Source organism: Callithrix jacchus, chromosome X (genome assembly GCF_049354715.1).
Source record: "Callithrix jacchus isolate 240 chromosome X, calJac240_pri, whole genome shotgun sequence".
NCBI classification, from domain to species: Eukaryota; Metazoa; Chordata; class Mammalia; order Primates; family Cebidae; genus Callithrix; species Callithrix jacchus.
This window is the reverse complement of record NC_133524.1, coordinates 75,583,472-75,596,360: the sequence shown is the minus strand read 5'-3', so window position 1 is coordinate 75,596,360 and position 12,889 is coordinate 75,583,472. Positions and strand designations below refer to the sequence as shown.

General features: G+C 39.1%; 1 protein-coding gene across 1 annotated transcript; it reads right to left on the bottom strand.

Moving 5' to 3' along the window:
- Nucleotides 1–1,064: 1,064 nt before the first annotated feature.
- Nucleotides 1,065–7,185, bottom strand: COX7B (cytochrome c oxidase subunit 7B). The gene is made up of 3 exons (XM_035289725.3): nucleotides 7,077–7,185; nucleotides 3,640–3,764; nucleotides 1,065–1,267 (listed from the first exon to the last, which is right to left on the bottom strand). The coding sequence occupies exons 1-3, from the start codon at nucleotides 7,114–7,116 to the stop codon at nucleotides 1,187–1,189; spliced, it is 246 nt and encodes an 81-aa protein (XP_035145616.1). The 5' UTR covers nucleotides 7,117–7,185; the 3' UTR covers nucleotides 1,065–1,186.
- Nucleotides 7,186–12,889: the final 5,704 nt, after the last annotated feature.

Below are 12,889 nucleotides of genomic sequence, written 5' to 3'. Positions count from 1 at the left end.
TGATTAAAAAAAAACAAGAGCTATAATCAAAATAATTATGTCAAACAGCAAAGGAACTAGTAGCTAGTCTTCAGACAGGCTAGGAGTTCATTTTATAGAACCACTCTTCCCTTGGGTCTGGTGATACTGTAAGTTCTCTAGGCAGAAGTGAAAAGGAGTTAATAATGCTAATTCCAAGTATAAATACACATGAGAGGCAGACAGTATAGGCACAACCAAAATCCGGGCCAAATTTTTGGCTCAATGGTGATCTTTTTTTTTGAGACGTAGTTTTGCTCGTTACCCAGGCTGGAGTGCAATGGCGCGATCTTGGCTCACTGCAACCTCCGCCTCCCGGGTTCAGGCAATTCTCCTGCCTCAGCCTCCTGAGTAGCTGAGATTACAGGCATGCGCCACCATGCCCAGCTAATATTTTGTATTTTTAGTAGAGACGGGGTTTCACCATGTTGACCAGGATGGTCTTGATCTCTTGACCTCGTGATCCACCCGTCTCAGCCTCCCAAAGTGCTGGGATTACAGGCTTGAGCCACGGCGCCCGGCTAAAGGTGATCTAAAATAGTTACGTGATCAGTTATTTACAAACATAATTTCAGCTTACTATGAAGTTGACTTCCAGGTCAAAAGCAAATTTTCCTTTCACATTATCTCATAAAAGCTATTTAAGGGCCGAGTGCCGTGGCTCTAGCCTGTAATCCCAACACTTTGGGAGGCTGAGGCAGGTGGATCACCTGAAGTCAGGAGTTCAAGACCAGCCTGACCAATATGATGAAACCCTGTCTCTACTAAAACTACAAAAATTAGCCGGGTGTGGTGGCATGCACCTGTAGTCCCAGCTACTTGAGGGGCTGAGACAGGAGAATCGCCTAAACTCGGAAGGCAGAGGTCGCAGTGAGCCAAGATGGCGCCACTGCACTCCAGTCTGGGGGACAGAGTGAGACTCTGTCTCAAAAAAACCAAAAACAAAAAAACCTGTTTAAGAAGTGGCACAGCATTTGACTTTAATATTAACACAAAGGTTAAAGTGATCAAGCTTGGTATCGTTTACAAAGAAACAAAACCTAAAATGAAGGTTTCAAATGTACTTTATTTCTTCAATAATGCCATATCTTAATGGGTACACAGTGCTTTAACTTGGCATCAATTATGAGCTGTTTTTTTCAACACTTCATTATTACACCAGCTGGGATTATTGCTGATTTCTCCATTCCTTTGGGGTGACTCTGCCAACAGGGGACAGGTTCCATTCTATTCCGATTTGTGTTATTACCTGTAAGAATTAAAATGCTGTCAGTTATGTGTTTAAACCAGAGTACATTATCCCTTGGAGACTATTTCTTAAAAATGACAGAAATTCTGCTCTATAGGTTAAAAATACACAGAACCTCACCTGGGATACAGTACCCTCCATATAGACCAAACCTAATTGCTATCCTGATTTTCTAGAGCAGTGTTGTTGTTCAACAGAACTTCTTGAGCTGAAGGAAATGTTCTATATCTTCATTGTCCAGAACAGTAGTCACTAGCTACATGTGGTTACTGGCCACCTGGAATGTGACTAGTATCACTGAGGAAATGAATTTTTAAATTTTATTTAATTCAAATTTATGCTTCACATTTCTATACTACCCCCTCGAAACACTGATTCCCTCAACCACAACTACCTAAATAACTGCCAGAGAGCACTTTGTACTCTCTTTATCATTAAAGAACATTTCACCTCCAAAAACTCTTCTGATCACACATTTGTTCAACATTTGTTTATCCTTCTAATTAAGCAGTTTCTTTTTTTTGAAACAGTCTTGCTTTCTCCCCGGGGTGGCACACTGCAACTTCCGCCCCTCCCCTACCCGCCGAGTTCAAGTGATTCTCCTGCCCCAGCCTCCCGAGTAGCTGGGATTACAGGTGCCCACCACCATGCCGGCTAATTGTTGCATTTTTAGTAGAGATGGGGTTTCACCATTTTGGCCAGGCTGGTCCCAAACTCCTGACCTCAGGTGATCCACCCGTCACAGCCTCCCAAAGTGCTAAGATTATGGGCATGAGCCACTGTACCCAGCCTAATCGCACATTTTAATATTATATTTGATTTCAAGACGATCAAAACAAAAAATTAAAAGGCCTATTTATTTAAATAAAGTTTCTTTATTAAGGTGAGGCTTAATTTGTATGTTTTTAAACCAAGTTATATATTAAGACTTCAAGACTCCCACTTCTAGCCATTAAGTACAGTGACTAAAAAATAGACTGTAAAATTTAAGATGTAAAGAAACTAAAATATAAAAAATTACATTACATCTCACTGTCAAACCATGTAACAAAAAAATTACCACTAGAACTAAGGATGTTTAATTAGAAAAAGAAAATTCAGGAGACATGATAGCAATTTTCCATTATCTGATTGATAGCTGTTATAAGGAAGTAGGTCAGAATTTCTGTGTTACAATGAAATGATGGGTAGCATATGAAAAAAAGTCAGGGCCAGGCGCAGTGGCTCATGACTGTAATCCCAGCACTTTGGGAGGCCAAGGCAGGTGGATTACCTGGGGTCAGAAGTTTGAGATCAGCATAGCCAACATGGTGAAACCCCATTTCTACTAAAAATACAAGAAAATGAGCCAGGTATAGTGTTGGGTGCCTGTAATCCCAGCTACTAGGGAGGCTGAGGCAGGAGAACTACTTGATCCCAGGAGGCAGAGCTGTAGTGAACTGTGATCGTGCTACTGTACTCCAGCCTGGGCAACACAGTAAGACTCCAACTCAAAAAAATAAAAAGTCAGATTTTAACTCACCATATGAACCTTTTAACAGCTACACAAGGCTGAGTGTGGTGGCTCATGCCTGTAATCCCAGCACTCTGGGAGGCCGAGGCAGGCAGATCACTAGGTCAGGAGTTCGAGACCAGCCTGGCCAATATGGTGAAACCCTGTCTCTACTAAAAACACAAAAATTAGCCAGGTACCGTGGCTCACACCAGAAATCCCAGCACTTTGGGAGACCGAGGCAGGCAGATCACCAGAGGTCAGAAGTTCGAGACCAGCCTGACTAACCTGGTTAAACCCCGTCTCTACCAAAAATACAAAAATTAGCTGGGTGTAGTGGCAGGCGCCTGTAATCCCAGCTACTCGGGAGACTGAGGCAGGAGAAACGCTCAAACCTGGGAAGCAGAGTTTGCAGTGAGCCGAGATTGTGCTATTGCACTCCAGCCTGGGTGACAGAGGGAGACTCCATCTCAAAAAACAAGACAAAACAAACAAAAAAAATGTGCCTGTAGTCCCACCTATTCAGGAGGCTGAGGCAGAAGAATCACTTGAACCTGGGAGACGGAGGCTCCAATGAGCCGAGATCGCGCAACAGAGTGAGATTCCATCTCAAAAAAAAAAAGAAAAAACACCAGCTACACAATATGGAAAAGGCTGCCTTGTGATCCACTAAGCAATATATTACTGGGAATGTTAAGAACAGAAGATAGATGAATGCTGGGGGAAAGTAATCCCTTCACTGGGTAAGTAATTAGATTACATAATCTCTCAAGTTCCTCCTAAATAAATACGTACACTACTGCGTTAAAATACTTTGAATGCAAAGACTAAATGAGAATGAAAACATCTAAAATAGAAATTATCAATCAATAGTACTTACATATGTCCACATAGTAATACAGAAAGTAGCTCCACCAGCTAATATAGCATTACCGTATTTGTCATGAAAATCAGGTGTACGTTTCTGGTGGCTCTGTCTTGCCATTGTTTGCTGAATGCTTCGAACTTACAGAGAAAAAAATACAGAAGCGTTATTATCAATTGTCAGGAAAAGAGAACATATGTGATTGATACTGCCAATCAGGAAAGCCAAGGAAGTTAATTTTACAGTATTATGTAGTTCAATAAAATGTTAAAACATATTTTAGCTATTAATCAAGGCGAACCAATGTACTCAGAAATGCACCAAAAATAAGACTGACAGATGGATATATGATAAAACAAATATAGTAAATGTTAACTGTAGAATCTATGTGGCGGGTACATGGGTATTCATACAATACTTCCAACTTTTCAGTATGTCTAAGAGTTTTCATAATAGTGTCGGGGGGAAAAAAGCAAAGAATGAATGATGTAACATTCTCTACGAGGTGGTATTTGCATAATCCCTGCAACTTCAGCTCCCATTGATTAATTTGAATACTTATGACTTAAATTTTCATTAGTTTACTCAATGGAGCCCAACAACTTACAACATACAAGAGCAAAGAAACTCAAATGAACTTCAAATTAAAGCACACTAAATGCTTATGATCATAAAATTACTATAGTAACAAAAAAACTTGACGGCCGGCGCAGTGGCTCACGCCTGCAATCCTAACACTTTGGGAGGCCGAGGTGGGTGGATCACCTGAAGTCAGGAGTTCAAGACCAGCCTGGCCATCGTGGTGAAACCCCATCTTTAAAAAAAAAAAAAAGAAAAAATACTTGCCAAAACTAGACTAATCTTGACTTGTAAAAAATTAATAGGCAGGCACAGTGTCTCACATCTGTAATCCCAGTACTTTAGGAGCCAATATAGGAGGATCGCTTGAGGCCAGGGGTTTCAGACCAGTCTGAGAAACATAGTGAGACCCTGTCTCTAGAAAAAGATTGAAAATTAAAAATTAGCCGGGCATGGTAGTACATGCACACCTGTGGTCCCAGCTACTCAAGAGGCTGTGGCTGGACAATCACTTGAGTCCAGGAATTAGAGGATACAGTGAGCTATGATCACACCACTGCACTCCAGCCTGGGTAAGAGAGCAATTCTTTCTCTAAAAATAAAAAATGAGACAAATTTAAAATTAATGAATATGGCACCATGCTAAAAGAAATGGGGTATATAAAAAAGTGTAAGACATAAATCCTGTCCTCAAGTAACTCCCAGTCTAGAGGAGAATATTACACATGTAGACACAAATCAATATCCTACAAGGAAGCAGAATTAGCTAAGCACTTTTTTTGTTGTTGCTGTTGTTTTTTCCCTAAAATTAGAGTAGAACAAGGAAGTTCAATCTGTAACTCACTGTGAGCAATCAATTGAGACAAACCACTACCTTCAGACAAGCTTAGCTAAGCACTTTGAATGGTAGACAGGATTTGGTTATAGAAACGTGAGATAAGGAAAATCTGAAAAAAGGCAGACAGAAAAGTTCAGCATACTAGAAAACTAAGTTTGGTTGAAGGACAAGGTGTATAGGTAAGTAATAGGGGATAAAACTAGAAAGGACCATGGAAGACCACTTTTTTTGGTAGGCGGGGAGGTGGTAAAAGTTTTTGAGCAGAATGATAAACTATGCTGTTATTATTATACTAGTAGAAAGAGGAGACAAAATTTTTAAATGGCCCCTTGGAGGAACTAAGAAGGAGGGCTTGGGCAACAGCGAAACTCTGTCTCAAAAAAAAAAAAAAAAAAAAAGACAGAAACTGACTGCAAGGTTGCCCATTCACTAGCAATTAATAATATAATGACTTCTATGTGGTACAATGAGTTACTTCGAGATAGTTATTTGACCATTATTGGATTTTCTAACTGCCTTACATAGCTTTCCATTTTCATGTTTTAGTCACACTGGGATAAGCAAATTTACAAACATTTCATAATATATTCTGCTCCAGAAAGGATAAAAAGTGGGCATGTGAATTCCACACTGAAAAAAACAAAAAATCTTTCCTGAGATACAAAATGGCTCTATTTGCTCAAAGAGCAAAGAAATTAAGACTACCAAAAAATTCTGCAACATCTCATTACTTCAACACACTCATGTAACTCTGGTGGATATCATTAGACCTCTCCTCTGTGACAACTGTTCCATTACCACACATTCATGATCTCATATAATCCTCAACAACCCCATGAAGCAGGCATTATTTACAATTTAGGCATTATTTACAAATTACCTGTTTTACAAATAAGGAAACTGAGATTGAGAGAGGCTAAATAAGTCATATGCACAAAGTAAAAGAAATAATAAATGCTGCTTGTGGAATATAAAAATAGTCCAGCTAATATTTTGTGGTTATTTTCAAAGTTGCTTAACTGTTTAGAACACAACCTAGTAATATCCTCCCATGATTATGTTAAGTGAAAATCAAAAGAGGGCTAAACAAACTAAATAGTAATTCAGGGGCATCTTCATTGTATAACAACTGCCCACGTTACCCAAGGTCACCTTCAGTGCAAACCAAGTATTAAAATTAATTTGTTCTCCTCAATCTATTGCATTCTCACTACATAATGCTGGTCTCAAAATTCCCTGTACTTGCCAAACTTTTTGATAAGAAAAAATGACCACGATTGCTTTCGAGACAGCTAATATTTATTTATTTAAGACGGGTCACTGCAACCTCTGCCTCCCGGGTTCAAGCGATTCTCTTGCTTCAGCCTCCCAAGTAGCTGGGATTACAGGCGCCTGCCACCACGCCCGACTAATTTTTGTATTTTTAGTAGAGATGTTGTTTCACCATGTTGGCCAGGCTGGTCTCGAACTCCTGACCTCCGGTGATCCGCCCGCCTCGGCCTCCCAAAGTGCTGGGATTGTAGGCGTGAGCCATCGCGCCCGGTCAGCTAACATTGTTAACCCACAAATAACTTAAAAGCTGCATCGATACCATTTGGGTTGTTTCCCTGCAATTAGACCAGGTGAAGACCTGGACTTACCGTTGCCGTCTATTACAGTAATAGGAATTCGAGAAGATATTCTTCTATACAAGATTAGGAGTAAACATATTCCCCAAAGCTAAAATGTAGGACATCACTTAAGGAACGAGAGGTGTCTACCAAGAGTGTCCGTCCCTGAAATCAAAGGTTACTGAAGAATTAAAAAGCAGTGCTAGACTACCACTCCGATAACAGAAAGAGAGCTGAAAACCTAAAGAGAAACACTGGGTGATAAAGTCAGTAAGGACATTGTCCCAATGACTTGGGACGAGATGGAAAACAGACAGCATTCAGATTAGAAGGCCGAGATGTTGGTACAGGGAAAGGACACGAGAGGCCGCGAGGACAAATTGATATAAGGTTGTTGTAAACGATTTAGCGTAATTTTTGCTCACCTTGGAGACGACTCAGTGCGTTTTTGACCAGGGGAAACATCGTGAAGGTGAAGATCAAACTGCAGCAACACAACTGCTGCTTTGGTGCAAATTCGCTTCAGATACCCTTGAAGAGCGCTGAAAAACAAAATGGCTTTCAGCCGGGATCCGTAATGAGATTTGATGACATTCGCGAGATTTGTAAAACCTATAGTAATTGCAATCCCTTTTACCGCGAGGAAAAATAAAGGCCTTTTGGGAAATGTAGTTTCCGGCTCTTTAAAATGACGTAAGTGGTAGTTAATGAAGCATGAAAGAACTCCTTGAAGCCAGATTTAGAGCTCTATAGAGTGCAGCCGAGACACTTATCTTTGGCCAAATTGTCTAAGGCACTAGCTTCAAAACGGTGTTAAAGTTCCAAAAGCTTTGGTTTGGTATCTCCACACTAGCTCTTTCTTCTTTCCGTTCCCCAAAAATTCCTTTACTTATTTTTTTTGATCTGCTATTACTGCTATACTAATCGACTTAGCTTTTAATTTTCAAATAATTTCAAGTTTAGAGAAAAGTTGCAAGAATAGTAAAATCTTCCATAATATGTAGATAAATATGTGATAAAAGAAATTTACAAAGCTGTTGATTGTAGAATCTTGGTGGTAGGTGTTGTCGGTGTTTACAGTAGGATTCTTTGAATTTGTCTGTATGTTTGGATATTTTCATAATAAAATATTGGGTGGAAGAACTCTTGTGTATCTATTATCTACATACAGTAATTGGTAATATTTTGCCACTTGTGTTCTTTTTCTCCATATATATATTTGGGCGGGTTTTCTGAACCATTTGAGAATAACTTGTATACATCATGTGCCTTTACCTGTTAATACTTCAGGATTCATTTTCAAAAAGGCGGAAATCAACTGACGACCACATTACAGTTATCAAATTCAGAAAACTTAATATTGATATAATGCAGCTCATATTCCAATTTCACCAATTATTCCAAGATCTCTATCCAGAATTTTGTTCAGGTCCCTGCACTGAATTACTTGTCATGTGTCTGTAGTCTTATTTATTCAAGACAGGATCTCCCTCTGTCACCCAGGTTAGAGTCCTGTCGTGCAATCATAGCTCACTGAAACCTTGACTCCCAGGCTCAAGCAATCCCCCCACTTCAGCATGCTGAGTATTTAGGACCACAGGTGCGCACCACTACACCCAGCTAATTTTTTTTAAAAGATGGAGTCTCACTATGTTTCCCCAGGTTGGAAGTCTCCTTTAAAACTTAATTGTTCCTCAGCTTTTCTTTGTATTTCATGGCAGTATTTTTTCTCACTACTGGTAAACTTTATTCTCTCAATTTTACATTTGGAGGAAATGAAGTGCAGAATTCTTAAGTGATCAAGATAAAGCTCAGACTAAGTCGAAGATCAGGCAATTATAAGTGGCAAAACTGGTAATGGACCTCCTTGTGCTCTGTAATATTTTTGAAGAGTGCAGACCAGTTATTTTGTAAAAGTGCCCTCAATTTGTTTTCATTTGATGTTTCCTCATGAAGGGATTGTTTATGTACTAACAGAAATACTGCATAACAGATGTCTCTTTTTAGAGCATCTTTATCAGGAGGCATATGATCTTAGCTTGTCTCATTATTGGTAATGACAATTTTAATCAAGTGGTTGAAGTAGTGCCCTCCAGGTTTCTACACTATAAAGTTAGCCCTTTGTTATTACTTGTGAAGAATACATTGAAACTATGTGAATATCCTGACCTTCATCAAAGTTTTACTCCACTAAGTTTTTATATCCATTAATGATTTTTGCCTAAAAGGTTGTAAAACAGTTATTTTCTCCTTCTCTGTTTAATAGCAGGTATTCTGTAAGAATTTTATTTCCTCCTCTATTTGTTATCAGTATGGATTTATGAATTTGATTACTTATAATTCATTACTGTCATTATTTATTTTAATGATCAACAGTCCCACTAGGATTTTCTTCAAGCTGGCTCCTATGTCTTTTTTGAAATGTCTCCATCATTTTTTTCACCATCTTTATCTTCTGACACAAGATGTTCAAGATGTTGTACTTCCCCTGCCTCACTACTGGAATCAGCTATCTATGTCTCTAAAGAACCTTAATCCATTCTAATGGGAATGGCAATTAGTAACTTAAGTTTGTGCACCAGCACAAGTGGGGAATGTAATTGCTGCTAGTATTTTCAGTAAATACGGTTAGGAATATATGTTATGAATGATAAGTTTATACTAATACATCCAATTCCTGTTCAATGCCCAAATGTTCTTTACTTTCCCTCATTACATATCTGTATCTCCTTTCTTCCACAGTGAGAATTCTGGCCTTCAACAACATCAATGTTTTTCCATATTACATTACACACAATATATTTTCAGAATTGCTATACCCATATCAAAAACAAACCTACAAAGTAGAGTTCAAGATTTGCTTTCAGTTACTTTTTTCTTTAGACTAAGAATATATAGTCAAAGTGGTGTGTTGATAAGGTATTTAGTTCTTTTTTTTTCTTTAGTGTGATTGCGTTTTTTATTTGAAAGTTGGGTTCCCTCGGCCGGGCATGGTGGCTCATGCCTGTAATCCAAGTACTTTGGAGGCCAAGGCAGGTGGATCACCTGAGGTCGGGAGTTCAAGAACAGCCTGACCAACATGGTGAAACCCTGGCTTTAAAAAAGAAAAAAAGTTGGGCTCCCTTTATTCTGTTTGTATTAAATTTGAGTTTTTCTCCCATTTTCATAGATTTTATTTAAAAAAAGAAAAAAGAAAAAAGCTTGTGCCAGCCTGTGCAATATGGCAATACCTCATTTTTACAAAAAAAAAAAAATTTTAATTAGCCAAGCATGGTGGTGCACACCTGTAGTCCCAGCTACTTGGGAGGCTGAGGTGGGAGGGTTGCTTAAGCCCTGGAGATTGACACTGCAGTGAGCCAAGAACGTGCCATGCACTACAGCCTGGGCAACAGAATGAGATCCCGTCTCAAAAAAAAAAAAAAAAAAAAAAACACCAAACAACTTCTTGTTAGATATACGTAAAATTTACATTTGTAAAGTATATACATTTCTGGGCCGGGTGTGATAGCCCACGCCCGTAATTCCAGCATTTTGGAAGGCCGAGGTGGGCACATCACTGGAGGCTGGGAGTTCAAGACCAGACTGGTCAATATGGCAAAACCCTGTCTCTACTAATACACAAAAAAATTAGCCAGGCATGGTGGCACATGCTTGTAATGCCAGCTACTCTGGAGACTAAAGCATAAGACTTGCTTCAACTCGGGAGGCAGAGGTTGCAATGAGCCAAAATCGCACCACTGCACTCCAGCCCGAGACCTATCTCAAAACAAAAACAAAAATAAATAAAATAGGCCAGGTGCTCACACCTGTAATCCCTGCACTTAGGGAGGCCCAAGGCAGGCAGGTCAACTGAGGTCGGGAGTTTGAGACCGGCCTGACCAACATGGCAAAAACCCATTTCTACTAAAAATACAAAAAATTAGCTGGGTGTGGTGGCACATGCCTGTAATCCCAGCTACTCAGGAGGCTGAGGCAGGACAATCTCTTGAACCCGGGAGGCGGAGGTTGCATTGAGCTGAGATTACACCATTGCACTCCAGCCTGGGCAACAAGAACAAAACTTTGTCTCAAAACAAACAAATAAATAAAATACATACAGTTCAGTGGCATTAGTGATATTCACATTGTTGAGCAACTATTGCCATTATCCATCTCTAGGACTTTTTCATTTTGTAAAACTAAATGATTTGATTGTACATGTTGACTATTTAAAATATTAACATTATTCCAAAAGTCAAAACTAAACAGACTGGTGTACCTAAGTCATTCCCTCCCCCAACTATTGCATTCCATTTCCACCAATTCCTGTAAGTAAACAATTTCATTACTTTCTGGTTTATCTTTTGTGTATTTCCTTTTGCAAAAATAGGCAAATACCTGTATGTTTTCTTGTTTCTCTTTCTATTTTACACAAATGTAGCATAAAATCCATTATCATTTTACATAAGTCTCCCTCATTCCTTTTTTACAGCTGCAAAATCTGTGGTGTATATGTGCTATAGTATATTCAATCAATCTCCTATGTTTGAACATTTAGGTAGTTTCAAGAGTATTTCAATTTCAATAATGATTAAATGAATAACTTTGTGCACACATATTTTTATATTGTTGAAAGTATCTCTCCAAGGTAGTTTACTAGATGTGGGATTCTGGATTAAAGGATAAATACATGTGTAGTTTAGATATTGCCAAATTACCCTCCATATATGTTGTAACATTTTGCCTTCCTACCAGCAATGTATTAATATAAAGGGTGCCTGTCTCCCCACAGCCTTGCTAATAGCATGTAGTGTCAAACTTTTGGATTTTTGCCAATCTGATAGGTAAGATATCTCTTTTAAACTTTAAAATTTTTATTTTTATTTTTAAAACATACACATAGTAAAATTCACTCTTCTTGGTGTACAGTTCTATGCATTTTGACAAATGCATAAAATTGTGTCACTACCACCACAATTAAGGACAAAATAGCTCCAGCATCATAAAAATACCCTTATTTGTCCTCCTTATAATCAACCCCTTTTCCTAGCCCTAACCCCCGGCAGCCACTAATCTGTTCTCTGTGCCAATGAGTTTGCCTTTTCCAGAATGTCATATATCATATAAATTGAATCACACAGCATGTCTCAGTGTACTTTTATTGCGCATTTTCTTTCTTTCTCTCTTTCTCAAGATGGAGTTTTGCTCTTGTTGCTCAGGCTAGAGTGCAATGACACAATTTCGCCTCACTGCAACTTCTGCCTCCAGGGTTCAAGCGATTCTCCCGCCTCAGCCTCCCAAGTAGCTGGGATTACAGGCCTGAGCCACCACGCCTGGCTAATTTTTATATTTTTTGTAAAGACGGGGTTTGCCATATTGGTCAGGCTGGTCTTGAACTCCTGACCTCAGGTGATCCACCCACCCACCCACCTTAACCTCTCAAAGTGCTGGGATTACAGGCATGAGCCACCGTGCCCCGCCTGCATTTTCTTAATATGTTTCCATAAATGATTTAAATATTTTCATATCCCTATTTTACATCTCTTCACTTCAGAACCAACTATTTTTCTTTCCATCCTATCTCCTTGTCTCTCCAACATACTGAAATTATTTTCCGGTGTTTTGTTTTTCCAGTAGGGCCTAAAATAAAAGTCATAAAATATTTTCCACACCATCAAAACAAATCCAAATTGTAGGCAAATTGATTTTATCTTGTTGTTTTTGTTCTTGAGAAATTATTCTCTAATTCAAAATTATCCCAGTTTAACAACCCACTAAGGTAAAACAAAATGGTCTAAATAAATGGAAACTTCATCTATGTAGGATTTCCACTATTTTTAGATGAGAGAATTGGATATTTAATGAAAACTGAGTATCGCGAAAACTTTAAAAAGAGGGAAAGTGCTTCTGTACAACCTTACTTTTGCACCCATCTTCCAAACAAAATAATAAATAAAAAGAAGGCATTTGCCGTCTATCACCAGCAATTCAAGTCCTTGTTGGTACTTTAAATAGTAAGTCAAGGAGTTTAACTGGAAGGAAAAAAAAAAAGCCAGCAGGGCGCGGTGGCTCACGCCTGTAATCCCAACACTGTGGGAGGCCGAGGTGGGCGGATCACCTGAGGTCAGGAGTTCGAGACCAGCCTGCCCACCATGGCGAAACCCCGTCTCTACTAAAATACAAAAAATTAGCCGGCGTGGTTGCTGGCGCCTGTAATCCCAACTCCTCAGAAGGCTAAGGCAGGAGAATCGCTTGAAAC